This window comes from Leptonychotes weddellii, chromosome 14 (genome assembly GCF_054177405.1).
Source record: "Leptonychotes weddellii isolate Sample4059 chromosome 14, ASM5417740v2, whole genome shotgun sequence".
NCBI lineage: Eukaryota > Metazoa > Chordata > Mammalia > Carnivora > Phocidae > Leptonychotes > Leptonychotes weddellii.
This window is the reverse complement of record NC_138382.1, coordinates 47,909,332-47,936,430: the sequence shown is the minus strand read 5'-3', so window position 1 is coordinate 47,936,430 and position 27,099 is coordinate 47,909,332. Positions and strand designations below refer to the sequence as shown.

General features: G+C 42.4%; 1 protein-coding gene across 5 annotated transcripts in view; it reads right to left on the bottom strand.

Annotated features, from left to right (window-relative positions):
• Positions 1-27,099, bottom strand: part of UNC13B (unc-13 homolog B) — a 196,105-nt gene that overhangs the window by 49,859 nt on the left and 119,147 nt on the right. The window contains exons 1-2 of one of the 5 annotated variants that reach the window (XM_081803125.1): positions 6,715-7,282; positions 4,135-6,621 (exon numbers count right to left, since the gene is read on the bottom strand). The exons of 2 other annotated variants lie outside the window; for them this stretch is intronic. In XM_081803125.1, the coding sequence (XP_081659251.1) occupies positions 4,135-6,388 (2,254 nt within the window). In that variant the 5' untranslated portion in view covers positions 6,389-6,621; positions 6,715-7,282. Of the gene's footprint in view, positions 1-4,134; positions 7,283-27,099 lie in introns of those variants that run through there. 2 more of the 5 variants (XM_081803123.1, XM_081803126.1) reach the window with 2 other exon arrangements.

Sequence of the window (27,099 nt, the reverse complement as noted above, 5' to 3'; positions counted from 1 at the left end):
TTTAATAAAACACTTATACTTCAAAAAAAAAAACACCATCAAGAAAGTGAAATGACAACACAAAGACTGGGAGGCATTATTTACAAATCAAATAAAATATGTGATAAGAGGCACATGTCCAGAATATATAAAGAACTCTTACAACTCAACAAAAACACAACTCAACATGAATAGACATCTCTTCAAAGAAAATATAAAAATGGCCAATACGCACATGAAAAGATGCTTAACATCATTAGCCACTAGGGAAATGCAAATCAAACCATAATAAGATACCACTCACACCCACTGGGATGGGTATAATAAAAAACACAGACATTAATTTAGAGTTAGCAAGAATGTGGAGAAATTAGAACTTTCATGCCTTGCTGGTTGGAATGTAAGATGGTGCAACCACATTGGGGAACAGTATGGCAATTCCTCAAAAATGTTAAACTTAGAGTTACCATATGACCCAGCAATTCCACGTCTAATATATACCCAAAAGAACTGTAAACATATGTCTGGACAAAAACTTGTACACAAATGTTCATAGCAACATTATTCGTAATAGCCAAAATGTAGTAAACAACAACAAACCAAATGCCCATCAAATACTGAACAGATAAAACAAAATATGGCATATCCATATCCCACCACAAAAAGAAATGAAGTACTGATACATGTTACAACATGGTTGAATCTTAAAAACATGCTAAGTGGAAGAAGCCAGTCACAAAAGACCGCATATTATATGAATCCACTTATATGCAATGTCCAGAACAGGCAAATCCACAGAAACAGCAAGTAGATTAGTGGCTGCTAGAGGCTGGAAGCAAAGATTGGATAGTGACAACTAATAGGTAAGGGGTTTCTTTTTGGGGTGATAGAAATGTTCTGGAGTTGATGGTTGCATAATTCCATGAATCTACTAAAAAACACTCAATTGTACACTTTTTAAGGGATTTTAAAGGTGAACTTTGTGGTGTATAAATTATAACTCAATAAAGCTGTTATAATAAAAAGAAGGACGTAATCAATTATGTCAAGTTGCTGACTAAGAGGAGGACTAAAAATGGAACAGGAGTTTGACAATACAGTGGTCATCCAATGTTCTTGACAAAAGCTATTTTGGTAGAGTGGTAGAAATAAAAGAATTGAATTTTTATATAATGCATGTAACAGTACTTAAAACAGTGCTATGTACACCCCAAAAGACGAGAAAAAGGATGAAAAATAAGAATTCAAATTAATGGTAAGCTACTAGTAAGCTTAGTCCCTAAGGCCCCAAGCAGAGCAATGAAGAAAGCGGATTTCTTAAATGTTTCATTATGGTAGTAGCCATTGTTACTAATACCGAATCAGTTTATCAGCTTGGGGTGCTGCTGTTGTGGGTGAAGCTATCCCTATGTGCTTACCTTGCTCTATTCTTCCTACCCTATGGAATGCTGCTGGAGTCAGGCCTCGACCCAGCACCCCTCCACCAACCACTCCCTCTGCAGCCCACAGACCAGACCTGATCTTGACTAGGACCCAGAACTTTGGCTTCCTTTCTTATTGGTGCTTCAGAAAACCTTTGTCTCATTATCACTGCTGCTGCCACCACTGCTTACCTCAGGTACCACAAGTTCCTGCATTGCCCACCAGGCTATCAGCTCAGAAGGGGAATTTTGCAAGCTGAAGAGCCAGCCCAAGTGTGCTGGGTACTCAACCTAACATCAACTGCCACCAAGGCTTAAGGAGTTAGTAAGAAAGTACTGCTTTATTTGTTGTTTCTGTTGTTGCTGTAATGTAATAATTTCTAAATGCCCAGGGAGAAGGAAAAAGGGCTGTAAAGTTAAGAGGAGAAAGAAATCTCTTACAGCTGAGGAATTATAGAAAGTTTCCTGGAAGAGGTGATGTTTTGGCTGTATATTGAAGAATTAAGTAAATTCTGCTAGGCTGATTTGATGAACACAGCACCTTAGGCTAAAAGAAAGCATGTATATGTGAATATGCTGAGAACAGACAGTGCAAGGCGAATTTGTGACAGCAAAGTTTCCTTTTGGGTGGAACATAGTGGGACAACTAGAGATAAGCCTGCAAATGTAAACTAGAGACCAACTGTAGCGATCCTGAATGTCAAGTGAAGGAATTTAGACTTTTCTCATAAGCTATAAGGAGTAGCTCTAGGGATATTTGAAAGGAACATGATGATTTTAGTTTTGTATTTTTAAACTTAATTTTATAACTTGGTATTATATTTATTATTCAAATTCTAAAAAGTATAAAAAAGGTTTACAGTGAAAAAAATCTATTTTTCATCTCCTTAGTTTTTCACCCAATACCTTTCCCCATGGGCAATCAGGTATCAGTCTCTTATGTATCTTTGTTAGATGTTCTATACAAACAGATACAAACACTATGGGTTTGTGTATTCTTTCCCGCTCTTTTTTATACAAATGTAGACATACATACTGTTCTACACCTTGCTTTTTCATATTGCAATATACCTTGATATCTCTCCATTTTAGTAAAGAGCTACCTCATTCTTTTTATAGTTATATAATACTGTATAACATTGTTAGGATCTGTCAGTAGGTTATTTAACCAGTCCTTTTTTTTTTTTTTTAAGATTTATTTATTTGAGAGAGAGTGTGTGTGTGCGTCCACGCCTGGGTGGGAGAAAGGACAGAGGGAGAGAATCTTCAAGCAGACTTCCCCTCTGAGGGCAGAGTCAGAGACACAGGGCTCCATCCCACGACCGATGAGATCATGACCTGAGCCAAAGCGAAGAGTGAAGCTCAATAATCTGAGCCAACCAGGCGCCCCTAACCAGTCTTTAACATTTAGGTTGTTTTCACTCTTTGCTACTAAAAACAATGCTTCAAAAATAGAACATATGTGAAAATGTTTCTTTCCACATGTGAAAATAAACCTACAGGATATATTCCTGGAAGTGATTTTAGGGTTCAAAGGGTATACAGAATTCTGATACATTTTGCCAGTTGTCTTCCTTAGAGGTTATACCAATTTACACTCCCATCCCACCAGCAATGCAGGAGTGCCTGTTCCCTCACACCTCTGTCAACACAATATGTTTCATAATTTTAATTCTCCCTTAGAAACATTAATCAGGTTATATGCATAGGAGGACAACCCCATTTACATTTAAAACTGGATGAATACAGCATATGCTCTTTGGATATATTTAATTTTGATTGGGAGAAGTAATTTTAAAACTACATATCTCCACGCTGCCTAGAAAAAAAGTACTCTCATTTCTTGAGTCAAAACCATTCCATTCTCCAGTTTAGGTGAGGAGCCTTTAGCCAGAGATGGAAGAAAAGGAATATGACCTGTGAAAGGCAGTTGGGTTCTTGGGTAGGGCAAGCACTGGACAGCTTCAAGTTGAAAATAAGGTTCTGTGTTAAGTCCAGTACTGGGAAGAAGAAAGGTCAGGATAAGAGAAATTCCCACAATGGCCCATCAGCTGCTGGGGAAATGGCAATCTTATCTCAGCATGAAACCCATGAAGAATAATTTTAAAATGCAGTGTTTGCATTAGCCCCTCCAGTGCCTGTGAGCAATATGCCCATTCCTGCCTCCTACACCACACCTACTTTACAGTGGCATATCCTAAAAGTCCTGCAGCTGTAAACTACTTCTACCCACATGTTCCTCCCTCTTTGGAAAGGTAGTTTCTTTTTTTTTTTTTTTTTAAGATTTTCTTTATTTAACAGAGAGAGACACAGCAAGAGAGGGAACACAAGCAGGGGGAGTGGGAGAGGGAGAAGCAGGCTTCCCGCTGAGCAGGGAGCCCGATGCGGGGCTCAATCCCAGGACCCTGAGATCATGACCTGAGCCGAGGGCAGATGCTTAACAACTGAGCCACCCAGGTGCCCTGGAAAGGTAGTTTCTAAAGCCGCCCTCAACCCCCCAATAGACTGGAAGCTTCCTAGAGGCAGGAACTCCTTTCCTGTTGCTTTAGAACCCTCTTGCACTCCAGTTCCCACAGGATTAGCTTAAAATCTGTATTCAAGTAATTTAGACTGATTTAAGCTGTGGACCTCCCCCATCACCTTGTGAAACTCACCACCAAGCTGGGTCTCACGCTAGCCTGATGGAGGCCATACCCAGCAAGCTGTGACCCCATTAAATATAGATTTAGAATACCTGAGTGTATGTCTTCTACCGAGACATGGTTTGCCTTCTGTACTAGCTCATGCAAAAGTTTTTTCTGCCTCAGTCTTTTCTCTCTCAGAACATTTTTAAAATTGTTGATGCACTTGTTGAGGTAGATGGTCTCTGCACACACTTGCTCTAGGCTTAGTCTGCCCTGCTTGAGAGATTCGGGCCTGGAACATGTTTCACCTCCCAGAAACGGAGCCAAAGCAAAACCTGGCAATGAATATGCAATAGGCAAAGAGTTAGAAGCAAGAGAGAAGTTGCTGGGATCCTGAAAGGTTTGGTCTCTCTGTGTAGAGATGCCCACTCCACCAGAGACCACACTGAGCAAGCTCTCACTCTCCTGACTCCCAGGGCTCTCCACAGAGAAATCTTGGGCACCCTCTGAACTCAATGTCCCAAGAAGTCTATCACTGTTCTCTGACTGAGAACCACTCTCATTGCTTTCCAGGTCCTCAGGACTGATGGACCCACTATTCTCCAGCTTCTGAAACACGCCCTGCAGAGCTGAACGAAAGTGGTCAATTGCTCTGCCCAGTCTGCTTTTGTAAAACTTAATTTCTACATCTTCATCCTCCTGCAAGCCAACCAGACCACAAGATGACTTTTCAAAGACATCTTTAAGGACCCGAGAAGCATGTTCCTCCTCTTCATTCAAGTCAATATGAACCATGTCACTGAAGGTCTCAGGCCCTACAATAATTTCTTCCATCATGTGGTCATGGCTCAGAGTTGCAAACCTTTTGGACTTGTCTGTCAAAAGGTCCTCTAGCTGTTTTGAGCTCAGAATACCAAGCCCAGCTTCACAGGCCAGGAGGTTGTCTTCTGTCTTCAGTAACCCAGACAGTGACAGGCAGCTGCCCGCCTCACTTTTATTGCCGCAGTTATTTGCTCTTTTTGTTTCAAATCCTTGGCTGGACTGTTTGAAAACCTGGGATTTCCCAGAGCCCTCCTCTTCTGGGATTAACACTGGGGAAGGTTCCTCAAATTGATGAAAGGTGGACAGAGAAGCTTCTCTCCCTGTCAGCTCACCACAACTGCCACTGATAACTTGGGAGGCTCCTGATGTTCCTTTTACTTCATTTCCTGGCTTAGATATATCGCTTGGCTTTGTGAAATTATTCTTGGGTGGAAAGCAAAGGCCTTGCTGCTTAGGAGTTTGAGGTTCTTTGTGTTGATTCTGAGCCCTCATTTGACACGCTCCTGGGTCCCCTGTTTCCATCTGAAAAAGTGGTTCATGCTGGTTTAAAGAATTTGCATTATGATCCTGAAGTTGCAAAAACGATAGAGACTCCTTCTGGGGATTCTTACAGCGCTGTGGCCAGCTTGGTTCTTCTTTGGTGGCAATCCGGACCCCTACACTCTGCAAAAGGATGGATTTCTGCAAGATGAAGTCCCTATGCTCTAGACGGGCAAGTTTCACAACAGTAGGCCTGGGGGCTGGGGCTTTGCCTGCCCTGTAAGCCTCTTTGATGTACCTGTTGCACTGCATGCCGTTAACACAGAGGTGCATGGCCAGAAAGCTGTGTACCAGCTCCACGGTATTTTCCCCATCTTGCTCAGGAAGTCCATACAGATACAGAATGGCGTCCTCACCGGGGCTGTCCACATGGGGTTCCTGGGCCATTTCCCCCCCACACACCTTGGCCAGTGAGCTGCTGCCCACCTGCAAGCCTTCTATTTCACTCAGAACTGAGTCTACACAGCTAGACACTTCATCCACTGAACCCCGGACTTGGCTCAAGTGCTGCTGCAGCTCAGCAATTTCAGTTTGGAGACGGCTGATGCCTTGTAGCTCTCTGATTATATAGTCTACTACATCCCCCAAAGGCTCTCGCTGTTCACAGCTGCAGCCTTGGTGATAGCCTCTAGACAAAAGGGACTTGGCTTGATTCCTTTCTGAGGGCTCTTGACAGCTTGTGCTAATGCTGACAGAGGAGAGGTCCTGAGAGCCAGATCCCGAAGCACAGACAGTAGAGCCCAGAGGAAAATGGCTGCCGGCCTGTTGCTCAAAGCTGCAATGCTGGGCCAGACCCCCATCTCTATCCCCACCAATGACTGAGGCTGTTGACCCACAGTGAGGGAGCAGGGAGCTATCCTCTGGTAAGGATTCAATAGGGCCTGAGGACTTGCTCTTGATGCCACACACAGTCTCTGACTTAGCCTTATCTGGGGAAAGCCTGGAGGAGGGTCCCAAGGTGACCATGATTTCTTCCTCTGACTCTTGCAACAATCGTTTCATTTTCTCCCTCAGGGTCTGAGGTATTTTCTTGTTTCTTCCTCTTATTTCTGGTCAGGGTGCTTAACAGAGACTGTCTTAGAAGATATACTGCCCTGCTCTTTTCAGTCTTTTTCTAGCAATTATGGCTGGGTGATGCCTTGGGATTAGCCCACAGTACTGCCTGGAATGATCCCATGTGTAGTCTCCAAACCTGGTACATGCCCCTGGATCCTGGCTTGACTCTTATCCTGCAGCTAGTAAAAAAGGGAAATAGGGCACTCAGGTCAAAAAGCAGCAGGATAGTTTTAAATCCGAATCAAACTGTCAAGCAGGAATAATAATGTTACCTTCTAAGACTGCAGAAGTCAACCCTGACCTGTCTCCCACTGCTGGCCTTCAAAGCTGTAGGCAGTCACTTCTCTTTCCTTGGCCTCCCATCAGGGTATTGATGTATCAAGTCCTTGTGTTCTGGGCAAGTACCCAAAGGCATCAAGATTAAGACAAACTCCTGGGAAGGAGGTGGGTAAGGTCAATGAGTGACTGAACCTTTACAAAATTCAACACTAGGGTCTGATTCAGGAATGAACAAATAGATGCCTAACTACCAAAGCTCAAATTACATACACAGTGAAAGACAGCAACAAGGCATGGAATGTTTGTTTTCCCAGTCAGATGTTCTGCTGAAAACTCAGCAACTCCAAGGTTGGTTCCTGCCTGTGTTTATAGTGACAGCAACCCTTCACTTGGAGAAAAGACCATGGCAACTATTTAAAACTTGGAGGGAAAAAAAAATGTTTTCTAAAAATTCTAGAATAAGGTGGCATGGCATAAGCAAAAATCACTGTCCAGACTCAGGTGCATTAAGCACGTTTGGATCTAGTGGGGCATGTGGCCAAAGACACACATATGGTGGGCTCACAGCTGGGGATGAAGGAAGCTCAGGAACAGCCTGGAGTCCTGAACTCCATTTAATAGTCCCCAGGCGCTTGGTGCAGCCTAATCAACACACAGGTTTGGCTTTCCTCCTCCACGGTGCATCTGGTCTAATACCTCCCTTCAGAGCTCCAGGTAAGTGATTTTTCAGCACTCCTGGAGTAACAGAGGATTGCTCTAGCCCTCCGACGGCTTGGAGAGAACAATGCATGGGACAGGTGGGCAACTGGTTATATCACAGAGGGCTCCAGGGTACTTTGCTATTCTCCAAAAAGGTGAAGCTAGCCTGCCACTAGTCCTGCCCCTATACCCTAAACTACCAGTGACTACTACAGAGTAAAGATGACTATTACCTTATAAGGAGTGGGTATCCATTCCTTTTTTACTGGGAACATGCAGAGTGTAGGGAAGGAGCAGAGTAGAAAGTACAAAGGGAAAAGCTAAGAGCCCCGGAATGCCTGGGACTGCTAATACTTTCTGGCTTTGCTGGGTTACCCTGGGAGGGGTAAAACTGGTTGGTGGGAAACATGCAATCCTTCATGTTCTTCAATCAGAGATGATTTCCCCATTTTCTAGATTTGATCTAGATTTCTAAATCTAAACTCCTGCCTCCTTTTCTTTTCCCAATAACTCAAGTTAACCCTAAAAGGGGAAAACGGCCTGTGAAGAGCATAGGCTGACAGCTCCCACAGCAACTCATTTTCAGGAAGGGCTACCATCTATAGTTTATGGGCTTAAAAATTAAAAGCACTCTGCTTTCCCTGACTAGAAAGAATCAGAAGCATGAGTCAGAAGACGTGGGACAAAGATTAAGCTGACCCGTTTTACTGGAAATAACAAGGCCAAGAACCAAGAGACTAGAGACCAAGAAACGAGATTAATTCCCATTTCACGTCTTCCCTCCTTCTCTGTAGTTCATCTAAAAACTCTACTTCATTTAAGAACTCCTCACCTAAAAATGCTATCCATTCTGTGAGGCACTGCCAAGGTCCAATTACTGCTTTTTAAGCATTTTTGCTTTACTCCTATGTCTCAAGGGGCCAGGATCAGCCATACTCCTAATCCGGCCAACTCAGTATAATCTGTGTCAGAGAGGGAGAGAGAGAGAGAAGACATACTCTATGTGCACAACCAGAACTGCTGGGTCTTGGGCTAGTGCCTAGCTGCCTAGACAACAAAGCCCCCAATTCTAGGACTGACTGGTCAAATTATTCCTTCTCTCCTTCCACAAGTGCACCTGTACTTCCAAAACCACCCCTCTCTTCTCCCCCCACTCCCCCGTCCCTGCCCCAACTGTGCAAGGTCTAGGTTCACCTGATTTGGTCTTGGCACCCGGTATTAGGTTTGAACAAGGTCCCTGGTCTGGGTAATCAGCCTTTCAAGTTTGTCTCAAAGAGAAAGACTGCTTACTAAACCAAGATGGAAGGTCTGCATATGACCACATGAAGCCATGAGCAAGCGCTACTAGACTAAGAATCAAAAGACTTAAGTTGTTTTTTGTTTCATCAGTGACCTTGGATTAAACACTTGACTTCTCTGTTCCTTAGTTTCCTCATCTATAAAGTGGGAAAGATAGTCACAGGAATGTTGCCAAGCATGCAACCACCTATAAAAGGGTATGATTTCAGTAAACCATGACTTCTATCCAACCCCAAAACCCCTATCTTTCCTGGTCTCTTTTAATGGTCTGCAGCATTGCCTGGAACCAGACCACTGGAGCGTGTCATTCTTTGTTAATCCTGTTTTCTTCTAGAAGTTTTTTCTTAAGATTAAAAAAAGAGAGGAGCAAAACATTCAGTTCCCAACATTTTATTCAGGTGACAAAAGGCTTGCCATGCTCCCTCAGGCAGTCTGAAAGCATGAGGAAGGGGCAAATAGCTATAGGAGGCAAACTTTTCCTTTCTAATGTTGGTGAGGCCCAGACCACCCTCACTTTGGTCCAGAGAAGGCAGCTTTTCGGGAGCAAAAATGAAGCTGATTCAGTGCAGGCCAGGTTAACTTCAGGCCGATCTCTGCTTTTCAGATCAATACTCAAGATAGGCTTGGCTTAACTTCCTGGACAGTCTTGCCAAGGGTCTCCTCTGAGAGAACAGTGCCTTCAACACTGTCTGGCTAGCCATACACAGGGCAAACGGCATGGCTACTGTGTTCAGAGTCCTTTCCTCCTGAAGGACTGAAGGCAAAGCTGCCTGGTTTCCTATGTTACTAACAAATAGGAAATTTCCAACTAGAGCTACCATAGCAACTTCTCCCAGCCTCAAAGAAAGAGCTTGCTTCCATATCAAACAAACAAACAAACTCCCCACAAAACACTACATCAAAAACTAATGATGTACTGTATGGTGACTAACATAACATAATAAAATAAGATTTAAAACAAAAAAATTCTTATGAGTTAGTAACCACAGCCCCTAGATGAACTTAAGAATCACCTCCTGGGGATATGGGTTCCCTAAAGGCACCAAACCCATTCAGTCATCCAGATATTTAGGTTTTGAAGCAGGGGACAGAGTTCAATGTAATGCCCAGAGAATCAACCAGTCACTTGGCTTAGAACCCAATAGGATACTGGAAGCCAGGAAGCCCAAGTCAAGTCCACCTCCTTCCCTATACTCTCTTTGCTACTACTGTCCACAGGAATGAAATAACAAGGGCTAAAGAGTGAGGACAGTTTGGTCTCTAAATCAATTCAACTGATTTGTCTGGCACTAAGCTATGTGCCAGGGATATAAGATACTGTTCCTGCTCTCTAATATATTAAGGTTTGGGGAGGGAAATAGGCATATAGACAATCACAAAATTAAGTGAAACATGTTATAATAAAGTTGTAATAAATCATAAATAATAAGCATTTAATTCCAGTGATGGGGAATGAGAAGACAGTGAGAGGCCCAGCAAAACCAGGACAGGGAAAGCCATAGAGAAGTAATATTTGAGCTGGAATGGGATAACGAGGCACTGGGGTCCATCCAGCTCAAAGCTGACCCTCTGGATTCCTTCAAGGCACCTAGTGCTCTAATTCTGCCCTGCTCTATTAGCCTCTAGTCAACTCTCCAAATTTCATACATACACTCTCAAAAATGACCACACCTTTCTGCTATCTTTTCCTAAGGAATGCCTAAAGCTGGGAAAAATAAGGCAGCCCCATTCAAGGGATATCTCTGTTTGAAAAGACAACATATCAAAACAAAATGTATCAATCCCAAGGAGAAAACATCAAGGATGGAAAGCTGAGAACTATGGCAGGGAGTAAACCCTTAAATCATATCAGCACCAGACTACCAAAAAAAGTCAAGAGGAAAAAACCCCTCCGTTTTCTGAAATGGCTGACTCTTTTTGTCTTTCTCTGACATCAAATAAATGTGATTAGGAATGGGAGTACTCCTTGTAAAATTGCTTCTGACCCAAATCTTGGCTGGGAAGAAACAACTGGGGACTTCTGGGAACAGGGCAGGACTCTCTGTGTATATATTAATCAGCCTCTCACTTTGTGTGAAACAAACCCAGAAGGCAGAAAGCCAGGAACTCTGAGCACACCTCCCCACAACCCTTCTACAGAGGTCAGATCATTCCTGGGCCATTTACCAATTATGCTGTATGGCTAATAAGGTGGGAGGAATGGATTTCTAGGGCTACAACAGATAGGAGTACTTTTAGGATGGTAATCTTTGGGCAAGAATCAATGTTTACAAAGATTGTCAGAGAAAGTGGACGGAGTCACATGGTATAAAGAGTGAGATTAGCCAACAGGAATTAAGAATGCCCTAGATTAAACTAGATACTACAGTTCCTAGGACTTGCCATCCCTCCTCGTCAGCATTAGGAGGAACCCCATTTACAGGCCAGGAGCTAAACACGTAAAGGAAAGAAAACCTCAAGCATTACATCCAAAAGGAGAGACAGAACTTCTGGTAACATACAGTAGCATCAGGGAGGATGCAGCCTTCAGAGGGTTAGCATATCAAGACTTCAAAATGAAGAAAGAATGCCAGCCATGAGAGCTTGGTATTCTTACCCTGTTCAGTGCTCCCTTTCAGCAGTACCAAGATTTACTATACCAAGGAATATAACCAACCATAAAACAATACATACGCACCCAGAGTCAGATACCCATGACAAAGACTCTCTTTTGACCAAAACTGAGTCTGGTTGCTCTAAGTTCTCTTTCTGACTAGGCCCCTGACCTTGAGCTCTGTTTAGTCCACTTTTACCAAGAATCCTGCTGGGTCAGTTTATGAAAACTCTTCACGTTTGATATCTGACCAAATTCCTTATCCACCACCTTGGCCTACCTCCAGCAAAACTCCTGTCAAGCCAGACTTCGCCCTACCCTTGATGTTTCCTCTTAGTAATTTTCCATCCACTGACCCTCAACCTGCTCCTTGGCCATAAATTCTCACTTTTCCTTATATTCAGAGTTGGGCTCAATCTCTCTCCCCATTACAATACCCCAAGGTAATAATCACCTTGAATAAAGTCTGCCTTACTGTCTTTAACAAATGTCACAGTATTTTTTTTCTTAAGCACTCATCATAATCTTTTTTCCTCACTACTTCATGGTTCTCGTGAGTAGACTTGAAGAAGGCATGTGAGCAGGAATCTAGCTAGCCCCTGAATACTAGCGCCTCCCAACAAAAAACCCCCCCATTCTCTACCTCCTTACTCTGCTATAGTTTCTTCAGAGAACTTACTACCACCTGCCTGATAGATAATAAACAAGCAAACAAATATAGGATCTCTCTCTCTAACCACCTCCCTATTCTGGAATGTAAGCAGGGACTTTGTTTTGCTCATTACTATATCCCCCACACCTAGAACAGTGCCTGGTACATATGGTGCTCAAAACAAACAAATAAAATCTTGCCATTGAATAAAAGGAATCAGAACACCAAATCAGGAAAGTTTAGAGTTAAAGGAGTCTTTTATAGAATACTAGATCTTGAAGCTCATACTACATCGTGATCTAGCTTATGGAGGAGTTTTATTTAGGTATCACAGTGTTTTTCTAAATTTTAAATGTGTAAGTCTTTATAGGCAGGGCAGCTACTCTAGATTCTCAGAAGTCCTATTACCCAAGTTTAAACCCTTGACCTAAAAATGACACCCTTGTTGTTGTTAATCTGTTTTACTTTGGCAGACCCCTAAATGGGAGGTTCTTGCTTGAGGACCCACAGTGGATATGAATTCATGACACCGGAAGCTGTGCCTTGTTTTTTAATTCCCAATGCCTAGCACAGGGCACTACTATGCCAAACATATGACCTGGCACACAGTGAGAACTCAGTGCCATGGAAAGAATAAATGAGTGATGGCAGAGCTGCATTAGAATCCAAGTCTCCTAATTTCTAATTCACTTTTGTTTCCATAACAATATGCGCCTTCGAGTTCTAGGTTTACTTCTAGATTGATGGCTTACAACCCATTTTTATTGTAAAAACTAAGTTGGAAACTTCTCCCCAAATACATTTAAATTTTCCTGGGGACTCACACAGGACAAATAAAGAAGATAGTGGCAGCGGCTGTGCCATGGCTCCTGTCATCCCCAGAGCTGCTATCAGGGGGCTTCCATTTGCCCTTCCAGCTGGAATAGCTACCCCAATCCTTCTGCTGGATGACAGGTCTAGAGCAGCACTGTCCATTAGAAACATAATGTGAGCCACATATATAATTTAAATATTTCTAGTAGCCACATAGAAAGTAAAAAAAAAAAATTATTTTAATATATTTTATATAATTCATTATCCAAAATATTATCATTTCAACATGCAATCAATATAAAAATTATTCATCATGTATTTGCATTTTTTTCATACTGAATCCTTGAATTCTGGTATATATCTTACATTTGCAGTAAATTTCAATTGAGACTAGCCTGCCTGCCAAGTACTCAACTACCACACATGGCCAGTGGCTACCATATTGGACACACAGGTCTAGAAGGCTGAGACAGGAGACACTCTAGAGAGCCTTTAAAACCTGGCACAAATGCTCATTGCAGGCTGCCATCTCAGGGGCAGCAGAATGCTCTGTTCTTTTACTCATTTTTCACCTGCTCACTTTGATCCTAGCTGGAGGTAGCATATTTCCATTTTGTGACAGGTTCAATCCTCAAGGCTACAAAGAACAAAGTATTAAGGCCCAAAGGATGAGACCTTTTCTCTCTCTCAATCTAACTCTTTCTAAATACTCTGTAGCAATAGGTAGCTTCTTTCCAGTACTCTGGGCAAAACTACAGGTTAAACCTAATTACTTCAATAGAAGCTACCCCTTTGCAGAGAAGACTTAAAGACCTCTCAGACAAGAGCACAATCTCAATGCAGCTGAGTCAAAGACTATCCTACACAACTCACACTAGAGGGACATGTAACAATAGTAAAATTATATTTGTTTAGAATTTTACAGTTTACATGACTCCTATTTTATCATGACATATTTTATCATCATAACCCTATGAGGCAGGAAGGAAGATTATTCTTATTTCATAAATGAGAAAAATAAGCTCAGAGAGGTTAAATGACTTGACCAAGGTCACTGAGTAGAACTAGGATTTAAAAGGGGGTCTTCGATCTATAAAGTTAGTGCTGTTTTTATCATACATGCATGGCGCAAATGGACAGATTATTATGCATATGTATACACACTCAAGACTGAGAAAACTCAAGATGACTTTTCTGTCTATATGGCATATACACACATGAGAGGGAAGAATCAATACATCAGACAGAAGGACAGTACACACACACACTCACACACTAGAAAAATAGAAGGGTTTGTTAATATACACAGGCATATACCAGAAGAGGAAAGTTACCTGAGTATATACACACATGCATGAGATAAAGAGATTATATCTATAGATGTATGCACATGGAGGGAGATATGGCTTGTGTATATTCATGTAAAATGAATGAATGAGTTGAATGAGTTTCTATTATGTACGTACACACAGGAAAGGAATGGTCAGTTTATAAACATATGGACATATCAAGAGGGAGAAACAGATTATTTGTATAAAAGTATGCACACATTCAGAGGGGTGGCTAAGTTATTTATATACATACAGGAGAGTACCAAGGAAGAACCGATGGTCAGATTATCAGCATATCAACACATGCACGTGAAGATTCTACCCTCAGTGCTGAGTATGCTATTTTTCACTCATTCTAATGACCCTCACCAGCAAACTGGCTCAAGCAGTTATGTAATTAATGTAGCTACTCTGAATTCCACCCACAAATGCTTTGCTTTTGTCCCTGCTTGTCGTTCAGAGTCAGTCATACACTCGATACCACTTACCTTGCTGCTGCTACCAAAATAAGAGTTAAGGAAATAAAAGAAAAAAAAAAAAAAACATTAAAACCACAAATTCTTTAAAAAATTAAAACCATTAGAATGCAAGTGCTGTCTTTAAGAGGAAATCCGTTCAGGAGCACTCCTTGGTTTGACAGAGAAGCCACAGGATGAACTTTCTAAGCCACACAGCATGGCTGCTTGCCCAACGGACAAACAGAGCCAAGGAGCTATTATTCTCAGTTGCACCAGCTGGCTGGCTCCACGGTGCAAAGTTGATGATATGAACAATGCCCAGCAGAGAAATCCCCTCAGTGAAAGGCTGGGCAGGAGTCTCGCTGGCTACAAATCTAGGAATCCAATCTGGTCCACACCTCTGCTGAGGGGGACTCTGATGACTGGCCTGCTGAAGGCAATAGCAGCCAAACTTCAACTGGATATGGAATTCTAACCCAATTGATTCCAGGCTTTAAGACTGAGACAGAAAGCAGGGCAGCTACTGCTCCTGCTGCTGCTCCTCCTCCTCTCCAGCTGCTTCCTGCCTGCAACCTCCCATAGGGCACCAGCCCTCCTCACACGTTCCTGGCGCACACACCCCCTTTCCCAGAACACTCACGCACACACAAACCTCGCCAGCAAGCTCACTCACACACCCTTGGTGAGTGTCTCTCCCTCTCGCTAAATATAGATCTTACTCTCTCCCCTCCCCCATTTCTTCCTCTCATTCTCCCCTCTCCTTTCTTCTCCCCTGCCTGTCTACCTCTCTCATGTCTGGGCTATAGGATATAAAGGGACATAAGACCAAAGATCTATACTTTGAGGAGCTCCCAGTCTCAGAGAGAAGATAGAACACAGAAAGAAACTGCCAGAGCACAATACAAAAGGAGTCTTGCCTTCTACTGAAACAAAATAGGTTTTTTTGTTTAGTTGGTTGTTTTGGGGGGGGTGGTTTTGGTTTTTGTTTTTTGCTATATATAATCTGTTTTCTCCATTTGGCAAAGCTGGAAAACAGGTGAAGTACCCAAGTTCAGTTAACATCAAATAGCACTATGCTCTCAGAGTAGATACCTAGTCCAGTTCTTCCTGAACAGCCACAGCAAAAGAACCAATTGGAAAACAAGAATTCCCTTAGGCTATGCCAAGGCTATGACTAGGGAGAAGTAGGGGAAGCTGGGTGGGCTGAGGTAGACCCTCTACTGCAGAAGTCTGGACCAGAGATTGTTTTGGGATCCAGAATTAGGAACTAAATAGACTAAAGTGAAATCACGTTGACCAAGAGCTACTGAGCCTGGTGATGGGTATTAAGGAGGGCACGTATTGCATGGAGCACTGGGTGTTATCCACAAACAATGAATCATGGAACACTACATCAAAAACTAATGATGTACTGTATGGTGACTAACATAATACAAAAAAAATTATAAAGAAAAAAAAAGATGCAAGGCCCTGGTTTCATGATCCCAAATTTTGCAGTCCCTCTTTGCCAATGGCAGCCCCATCTCCATGGTGGCTCTCACGTGGTCCTAATTCCTAATAACTCAACAATTCTACTTAGGACTCATCAGAAAATTGAATGTCCTTATCTTCAAAGAGCACTCAAGTTGTGCATTGCAACATAATACCAAACATAAGCCAGGAACCCTTGAAGCCATGGAGTATAAAATGCCAAATACATCAAATATACAATACCCCTTTCCACTCTGCACCCACAGGACAGGAAAAACACTGTTTGAGTCCAAAGAACGTCAGAATTCTTCTCAGTATAGGGCTCCAATTAACCAGTAACAATCCAGTAAAGCCATTGCGATTCTACCTCCTTAGAACCTGATTAAATGTGAGAAGGCCCTTCTATTCTTTAGGGCAAAGGAAGGTGGACAAGTTTCATTCATCCAGCATGTCCAAGCCAGGCTCTCAAACCTTGCTACTTCTGCTGCCCTGCAACATTCTTCATGACAATCCACAATAAAACATGCCCTTGTTAGCCAGAAATCAGGAAGTCAGTCTACGGGGGCCACCCTAGAAACTGTCACTGCGGAACAGGCAGCCCTATATGGTAGATAAAATAAGCTTTTAAATGAAGAATGATTTCCTTGGCTTATCCAAGATCCTGAGGAGAAAGTGTTGATTCCAGAGCCAACATTTGCCTCCCTACTGCCTTTTTTCCAATAACATTGCTTCCCCCTCAACCCAGGAAGAAAATTTAGATTCCAAGAGACGTTAAACAACCCATTTCTTAACCATCCACCTCATTATGCAGCCAACACTAACAGCAGAGCAAATATCTCCTAACCCAGTCGGGAGCTGGCTGGATGACAGAAGAGATAAAGACTGACAGCGCAACTATAACCACATCTAAATACAGAAAAAAAAATCACTTGAAAAGTGTCAAATTTCAGTGGAAGTCACAGCCAATTTACTAAGGAGCTTCCCATATTTCAGCCAGAAGAAAGAGGTAAAGGGTTTAAAACAAGAAATACAGGGAAGACTGATTAAATCAGAATTCCCTCCCACTCATAAAGAGCCCAGAGAAGTGGCTGTCATTATCAGGTTTGGGTCTGGGCTTCCTATTCTGAGAAGTAGAATGATCTTCAGAGCTAGGACACTGACTAAAAAACCTACTTCTTCCTGCCTCATCCACCAGTGGCTCCAGGACCTGGCTGAGGCTTTAGATGTTATACCTGAGGTTAATGTGACCCTGTCTTATCCATTTGCCTACTCAAACACATTCAGCCCATCTTCTAATCAACTTGGGTTTTCCAGAAAAATAAAGGCTCAGACAGGAGAAGACGCGTTTACAACGTGAGGCACAACAAATCTGCAATCTCTAGTTATGGTCCTCAAACTTCACAAAAGTTCATATAGCTTTGACCATAAATTACCTTTGTATCTTTGCACCTTCCCATGTTTCAGCAAAAGCACAGAGAATAAGTGGGAAAGTGATAAATAGCTGTCAGTACAAGCTCTGGTAAAAAATAAATAAATAAATAAAAATTAAAATTAATAAAGCAGGCTCCTTCTACCATTCAACAGGGCCCATGGACTGCCAGACATCATATGACCAAAGGACAGTCAGACCTCTTCTGTGGACTAGCCTTTTGGGATAGACACATAATTTCTGTTTCCTGAGCCGTAGGAATAACAATGCAGCCTCCTTGTCAGAGTGCATTCGGCTCTTGGGAATCCTGGGCAGGCTAAAAGGATGTTTGGTGCTTTTTAGAGGTAGGATATAGCACAAGCACCCACCTCAGTTGGGAAGCTTCCTCAAAGCAGGGCTTTTCAAGAGCTAGCTGGGCAGAATTGGAAAAACAGATTGGGTTAAGAAGGAAAAGGCATTTATCCAGAAGCTGTGAAATGCTCTGAACAGACATTCTCAAGGTCTGGTTCCCAATTTAAATCTTTGCAGGGATCTTCGCCTAGAGATAGATGAGTCAAGATGGAAATTCAACATAAGACACTGACACTCACGCAGAGTTGTGGGAAGGTTCAGAGCTGCAGGAGCTCTAAAGGGGAACTGAATGGGTGGGTTAGTCAGAAGACCACCTGGCACACAAAATTCATCCTCGGTTAAAGTATCTGAGTGGAGTTACAGGGATACTGGAGGAGGGGCTCACCAACCACAATTCTCCCCTTTTATACAAACCATCTAAGTCTCCCTCAGGCCAGATATGACTGGTCCAAAAGCAAAGAATGGGCCTGCTCCAAACCTGGCCTGCCTTTTCAGGTGTCATTGCCAAAAAATGACGGAGTCAGGACCAGCAGGTGCCTACCTCATCTCTCAATGTTGACAATCACATACAAGGACGTAAAGGATAGGTGGAGCCAAAGTCTGACTTACATCAGAATAAGTCTGTGACTCTTTTTCTTCTCTACCACTAAGTAAAGCCAGAAGCAACATGAGAGGCTGACACGGGTCACATAAGTAGGATCTGTTTCATGAGGAATATAGTTTGTTCTGGTGGCTGAGAAAATTCTTTTTTCCCCCTAGAATTATGCCCTCCATAAACTACTCAGAAACTGCATGCAGCAGAGAATGATGGGCAATGGGAGGTGATTCTCCTTCTTCCCTCAGGAACATGCCACTCTAGGGAAGTGATGAGCCTGGCAGAGATGTGCTGACTTTACTGATGTACTGGGACACAGCTGCTACACAGACTAAATCAGGCCTGAGAAGCTGCAAGGCAGGCCTAAGGAGCCACAAACTGCTGACAATTTCAGTCCTACAATCAGGTCAAGCACCATCGCTGATTAGCAAAAACTTAAAGAGGGATAAACTCCTCGGGACTACCAGGCTAAACAGTTAGGTTTTTAGCCTGTACCTCCAAAGGCTGTGGCCCCATTTCCATTCCAGGACCAAATCATTAAAAACTCATAAAGTAGTCTACATGTCTACTGCCCTCTCACATAAACCTGCTCAAAAGTCACAGCTCCCAGATTTAGAACTAAGGCTGGTCCTGAACTAGTATCTACTTATATATGTCCCAGTCCAATCCATAAAGTACACTGGCCCTGCCTCATTCTCTATACCCCAAGGAAGCCAAGGGGCCATATCAGAGGGTTCTCTAATAGGAATCTAAAATTTGAAATTTCATGGGGAAATGAACCCTTTGTGCTATAAGGTGACTATATTCTAACTGCCTTAATATTGATCAAGTATCTCCTTCAGTTCTTTGTGCTTGTTCTGATACATACCTTAGGGTAAATCCAAACCTGGAGAATTCTCTTGGTATAGGACCTTGCTTCCATAAGTTTTTCAAAATATGTTTTTAGCTAACACATGAATCCCAAGTGTCTTGGGAATCAGTGAAGGGACCTCAAAGAGGAGGGGTTTTCCTATAGGATTCTCCATATATTCAAAAATATCTGGTATGAAGCACTGAATTATGAAAAGGTAGCTAACGTTCAAAGGGGAAGAGAAGACTTGGAACAAATCTCTTAATGATCTCTGACAAGTAACAGGGAAGCATGGTGGGGAGAAAGGGAAGTACTCAACTAGGTGAGTCAAGAGAGAGAGCTAGACTTAGCCTGCAAAGCAAGGAATACCAAGGGAAAGCCTGTTGGTGGTGGTGGCACGAGAGTCCTACACTACCAGCTCACCCATACCAATCACACAGGGAGATGCCTCTGCTCAGACACAAGACCTTTCAAGCCTCTATATTCTAATTCTCCATCCAGTGACAGAATCCCCTGCAAAACCCTTTGTCCGCCTATCACATGTCACCAAGTCCAACCTATTGTACCTTCCTATCTATAAAATCTGTCCCCTTCTCTACAACCCTTAATCTAGGTTTCATTATTTCTCACTTGAGTTACAGCAAAATATTCATCGTCCCTAGTATACCCTCCTGCAACACTACCTCCCTACTCCCAATCCATTTTTGACAATTTGTTAGAGGAATACCTACCTTTTATAGCCCTTAGAAGGAATTAACCCTGCTGACACCTTGATCTCGGACTTCTAGCATCTAGAATTATAAGACAATATACTTCTGCTGCTTAAGCCACCCAGTCTGTGGTACTTTGTTATGGCAGCCCCAACAAACGAATACAGTATATCTGAGAATTACTAATACATTTCTACCAAAAAACTTTTTAAATAAGTAATAAATGAATACTTATTAAGTACTTAGGTGTTGTACCAGGCATGATGAAAAGATATGATCCTTGCCGTTAAGTAGGTCATAACCTAACGGTAAATGTTATGGCATGGGCATTATTATATCTATACTATATATTTCAAGGGAGAGGAGTATTAGATTTTGTGCTTGGGTGACTGGTAGTGCCATTTACTGAAAGGATATACAGGAGATGAGGTGGAGGAGAAAGAAAAGACAATGAGTACAATTTGAACATACTGCATGTGGTGCCTGTGAAAATTCTGGAAACAAGATCCATAGGCAGTTGGATATATGAGTATGGAATCACGAAAGAAGACTGAGGTAGAGATAGCAATCTGGGATTCATCAGTTTATGGGTAAAGCCATGGGTGAGATTATCTAGGGTATAGAGAAAGAGGTGGAAAACAGAGCCCTAGGAATCACCAAGTTTTAAGGGGCAAGCAGATAAGGAAAAATGCTGTATAGGAAACAAAGATGGAGCTGTCAGATATAAGAAAAGCACTTGAAGGGAAAGATATCACAAAAGCCAAGAAGGAAGAGTGTTTTAGGGAGAAACCAATCAACAGTTTTTATCTCACCTGTCACAAGAAATGCTCCAGGATTCTCCAAGGGCACCTAGAATGCCCTCCCTAACTTGTCATCATTGTCTATTATGTTTGAATGTCCTCAGGTGTGGACCAAATAAACACATTTCCCTAGCATGCTTGAAGATGACAACCAGCAAAGGGAAGAAGAAGCCTAAGGAATAAGGGAAAGTTATTTGTTACAATTTACCTCCTCCCTTTTGCTTCAAGAAGTCTTATTTTATACACCATGACTGTACTTCAGAATGTGCCTGTTTTGGAATGGTGATAAATCTCACCGCATTGTTTACAGAAAGAATGTTACTTATACGGAGCCATGGATCTCCTTATAACATATGTTTATAAACACAGAAAGCAAGTTACCCCTTGATTTCCATCTTTCTAAGCTCAAATTACTTTATTTCTTGGGCATTTCCTGATACTTAATGATACTTAATAACAATTCCTGACTTAGTACCCTCTGGGAATTTCTGACTTTTTTAAGATTTTATTCATCTGAGAGAGGGAGTGAGTGAGCAAGAGAGCACGAATGGGGGCAGAGGGAGAGGGAGAAAAAGACTCCCAGTTGGGCAGGGAGCTCGACTTGGGGCTTGATTCCAGGATCCCGAAGGCAGACACTTAACCAACTGAGCTACCCAGGTGCCCCTCCTCTGAATTTTCTGACCACCCTAACTCAAAGGGTTTGCTCCCTCAATTTTCTGTTACAAGTATTAATCATTTCTTTTGCAACCAATTACTTATATTGCCTTATGAGATAACATCATCTCATAGTTTTAAGCAAAACTTTACTGTCTTTTAAGTATCAGAGCTATACTAGGAACTATAATCAGTTCCTGACCTCAAGTGCAATCTAGCAAAGGAGTTAAAACACATATATGGACATGGAAAATGCAAGTAGAAAGCAGAAGCAACAAGAAAATGAGTGGCCAGGAATAGGATCTCTAAATCTTTGAACTCTGTTTTCTACCTATGCGTACTAGGCCCCCAAGGTATATTAAGCAGGGAAGATACTCGACGTGAATATCCACTCTTAATTCCTAAGACTTCAGACTCAGACTCCCACATACCTCCTACCTTGATAAGCCAGGCTGAGCTACAAAGACGTCTTTAAAGACCAATTCAAAATACAGGTCGCGCAGTTTGCAACTTGACCCCTTGGCTCCTGGGTCACATCCTTGACTAAACATCTGAATTTCACCCAGTGCAAGAGGAGAATATACATATAATATCAAAGGCCCAAAGCAGTTTTCTCAACCTGCTTTTTCATGCCCCCAGTTTATTCCAACTGGTAGAGCTCCTGCCTCCAGCATCACAGCTCAATTAAAGCACCTATTCTTTGGGCCTGGAGTGAGAGGGCAGCCTTCAGCAACTCTAAAGATTAGAGTGAGTGACTAATATTTATCTTAAGAGACACAGCTCCCACCCCCTGCAGAGGTAATCACTATTCTACAGTCTGACACCACAGATTACTTTGACCTGTTTCTGAACTTAATAATAAAAGGAATCATACAGTATATATTAAGAAATACATAATCTTGGGGTAAAATGCTCACATATTTCCAGGATAATATGATAAACACCAAAACTGACTGTATATGAAATACTATAGAAAAATAGAAAAATTAGTATCTACCTACCTGGGGACTTTGAGGAAGGCTTCAAAGGACGTGACATCTAATTTGAGCTCTGAGCTTAAGTGGTAGCCATGACTAGTGCTCTGTTTCAGGAAGACAATGCTGGCAGTGTTATACACAATGTAGTCCAAGACAAATAAATAAAAGCAAGGCAACCTTTGGAAGGCTAACACTACAGACTAAGCAGTAGAGAGGACCTGAACACAAAAGGGAACAGAGAAGAGACTTATAAAAGAAATCATGGAGAGAAAAAGAGCAAGGTCTGGCAAATGATCCAATGTGGGAGGCAAGAGAGAAGGAAGAATGACACCATGATTTTGAGTGGGTGACTAGCAGAATGATGGTGATTTCAATACAGAGAACAAAGAACAGAAGAGGCCCAGGAGGGAAGTTTCAAACATTGGAAAATTGTGGTGAAAATAAAGAGTAAATAACTAGACATGAAGGGTGGAACCTAAGGGAAAAAGGAGGGTTAGAAGTATAGATTTGGGAATTATTTGCTTAGAAAGGCTAGCTGGAAGTCAACTGGATGCCTAGCACAAAAGCCAGGATGAAGCACAGTAGTAGCCATATAGTAGTTGCTCAATTAAGGACTCTGGATTAGAGGCTAAGCAGAGACAGATTTGATATGGAAAAAAAAGCCCAAGGGGAAAACTGTAGAAAGAGATGGGCAGGGGCGCCTGGGTGGCTCAGTCGTTAAGCGTCTGCCTTCGGCTCAGGTCATGATCCCAAGTCCTGGGATCAAGCCCCGCATCGGGCTCCCTGCTCAGTGGGGAGCCTGCTTCTCCCTCTCCCACTCCCCCTGCTTGTGTTCCCTCTCTCGCTGTGTCTCTCTCTGTCAAATAAATAAAAAATCTTTAAAAAAAGAGAGAGACGGGCAGGGAAGGAGATAGGCAAGGTAAAAAAGGAAGGAAGAGAATGGGAAAATCTAGAATAATGGAAGTCACAAAAATAGGAAGTTTCAAAACATACACTGGAATGCTGCAGAGAAAAATGACAATAAAGACCTGAGGAAAGTATCTGGGGAAAAATGAAAATATTTTAATTATTTCTATCTCCCCTCTGACCTATAAACTCCTAAATGATAAGAAAATGTCTTAAAATAGCCCCAACACACCCAGTGGTACCCACTTATTGGTTGGCTTGATTTAAAATGGAATAATTTTATCAGTTGTTTCCTTTTGCATAACTTGAGCAACACGATTTTCTCTCACAGAGGAAGAGTTCCTTCCCAGCGAATATCATCAAATGTTCCCATTGGTTAGATGATCAAACAAGCATCACAAGTCAGAGAAAGTAACGGAAAGCAAGAAGGGCTGCTTTGTTATCTGGAAACAAGTAATTTTTAATTTTATACAGAGGTCAATCAGACTAGTTATATAAGAGTACCCCTCTTTACTCTTTACCTCTTTACTGATACTATGCCCAGAAAATACTGTCAGCTGGAGCTAAGCCTGCTACCAGTATCTGATACCCTCCTCTGACTCTAGGCAAGTCAATGGTATCATGGCATTCCTCAGAGTTGTTTTGATATGCACCTCAGAAACCAGAGCCAAACTCTACCCCTTCAAAAAAGCTGCCCCAATCTCAGGCACAGATGTGACATCTTACAATTCACAAGGTTCAGTCACAGCCTAGAACCAGATTTAAGATTTATAGAAGACCAACCACTGATAAACATTCGGATCCAGGCCATAAACACGTCCAGAACACTTCGGAGGAAAAAAACCCCCTTAGAAAATGTTAAGCATTTCTCCTGATAAGCACCCAAAAGCAGCTCTTAGAAAATGTTCCCACCAGTGCCCTTGGCAGCCTTTGTCCACCTCCCCTAGACTCCTCAGGGTAAGGCATTCCACTGACTTCTTCCTCCCTGGCCCCAGAGAAGCACCAGTATACTAGATAGATAGCCTCCTCTGAGTGACCCTTATAGTTATCCCAGGAACCCCATGCTACCAAGGAGTCTAGATCCCTATAAAAACCTGAAATCCTATGGCACTGGCTCCTTGCTGCTTTAGCCATCAGAAGCAGTTTCACTGTGTTCCCACTTGGTAGCAAAGGCTCCAGCTGTGGGCAGCAACAACTCTGGCAGGTCACTTAGTCCCAGGCTAGGAAGGTTATGTGTGAGCCCTGAAAACCAACAATGCTCGTAATAAGAGGCCTGTTGGTAACTCTCAAGCAATTATTTCTAGAGCTTTACACTTAAAAAATGCATCTTTCGGGGCACTTGGATGGCTCAGTTGTTAAGTGTCTGCCTTCGGCTCAGGTCATGATCCCAGAGTCCTGGGATTGAGCCCCACGTCAGGCTCCCTGCTCCGCGGGGAGTCTGCTTCTCCCTCTCCCACTCCCCCTGCTTGTGTTCCCTTTCTCGCTGTGTCTCTGTCAAATAAACACATAAAATCTTTAAAAAAAAATGCATTTTTCTATGATCTCACTAGAATTCTGTAAGAGAGGACAGTTATCCTTAATTTTACAGTTGAGGAGACTGAGAAATAGAAAATAGTGATTTGTTCAAGTTCTCTCAGATTTTAAGATTGACCTACTGCAAGGACCCAATTCTATTTCCAGTTTAGCCCCACTTTTTAGTAATAAGAGGGATAATTGTAAACAGATACAAAAAACATTGTATATCGTGAATGGGGTCTCCATATACCAGCCTGGCGACCACATTTCCCACCAACTAGACCTCAGGAAACAGAGACTCACAGGTGACAGACACAGAAGCTTCTTCTATCATCTTCTTTCCCCTTCTGCCTTGAAGGTGTATTAGTTTGCTAGGGCTGCCATAACATAATATTACAGACTGGGTGGTTTAAGCAACAGAAATTTATTTCCTTACAATACTGTAGGCTAGCAGTCCCAAGATCAAGGTGTCAGCAAGGTTAGTTTCTTCTGCAGCCTCTCTCCTTCGCCTCAGATGGCCATCTGCTCTGTCTTCACAAGCTCTTCCATCTGCGTCCTAATCTCTTTTTATAAGAACACCATTCAGACTAGACATGAGACCATCCATATGACTTCAATTTACCATAATTACCTCTTTAAAGGCTCTCTGTCCAAATACAATCACATTCTGAGATACTGGATACTAAGATTTCAACATATGGGGGGGTGCACAATTCAGCCCATAACAGTAAGAAAAGGTGAAATCAGGGTTTTGGGAGTATTATGAATATAAAAAGCAGAAGAAAAAAGGAGACAATCCAGATTCAGAAGCCAGGAACCCTGGTGTTTTCCTTTCCTTTGTAGGGAGACTTTGGAATGGAATAGAAGAAACATACTGGCTGGTCGCTTTAGAGAAAGAGAATTAGGCCAGTCTCAGCTTCCTTCTCTGTTCTGGTCTGCTTCCTAACAGAACATGGGCAGGAGAACCATGTGTGTCCTTTCTGGGTACTAGTGCTCTGTTCAGTGAAGATGGGGGTGGGAAAGGTAGAGGGCCTGTGTTCATGTGTAAAAGAATAAATTTTAATTTTTTTTTTTTTTAAGATTTTATTTATTTGAGACAGAGAGAGAGAGCACAGAGGGACAGTGACAGAGAGAAGCAGACTCCCTGCTGAGCAGGGAGCCTGATGCAGGGCTCGATCCCAGGACCCTGAGATCACGACCTAAGCTGAAGGCAGACACAACCAGCTGAGCCACCAAGGCGCCCCTAAATTTTAATTTCTTAAGGATACCACTATTATCACCCACTCAGCTTCATCTTTGGAACTTCATTCTACCTAAGATTTTAGTTTTTACCAATGCACATGAATTCCAAGGACTGAGCGAGATTTGTGTACCAGACGAACAGAAAAGGAGGGATAGACATAGGCTGTAGGGAAAACTGGCAGCTCAAGAGCATGCTTTTGTTACTTACCAACTGGGCAAGCTACTTCAAAACCCTGTAAAAAACAGCTTATTATTTCAGAGGCACACATGATGTTGCCAATTTCTCCACAGACAGGCAAGACAAAGAGGAGAAAGAAAGGTTGCAGGTTAGGGAACAATTAAGGCAGAATGTGGGAAATCCAAGAAAGGTCCAAAGAAGTTTAAAAGGAACAGGACTGGGAGATATTTGCAAATCATACATTTGATAAGGGACTTCAATCCAGAATATATTAAGAAATCTTACAACTCAACAATAAAAAGACAGGGTGCCTGGGTGGCTCAGTCAGTTAAATGTCTGCCTTCAGCTCAGGTCATGATCTCAGGGTCCTGGGATCGAGTCCTGCGTTGGGCTCCTTGCTCTGTGGGAAGCCAGCTTCTCCCTCTGCCTGCCACTCCCCCCTACTTGTGCTCTCTCTCTCTCTGATAAAATCTTCAAAAAAAAATAGTAATCCAATAAGTATGGTTATGATGATAATGATGGTGGCAGCAGTTGAGATCAAAAGGAAAACTGTGATGTAGGTAATAAAGTTTTCATTGAATGAGGAGTTATGGAACAGCTGGGACCTAACTGTAACAAGGAAGGTGAGTATGAGAACAGGTTATGTAAATATCTAGTAATGGCCTGGAACTGGCAGAGACAGACTGAGAAAACTAAGCCTCATTCTTGACCCAGTAATGGGGCATAAAAAAGGCACTACCCCCCCCTCCCCCCTTTAGAAAGGGCTTTAGTAGGCACCTGGCTGGCTCAGTCGGTAAAGCATGCAACTCTTGATCTCAGGGACATGAGTTCAAGCCCCACGTTGAGGGTAGAGTTT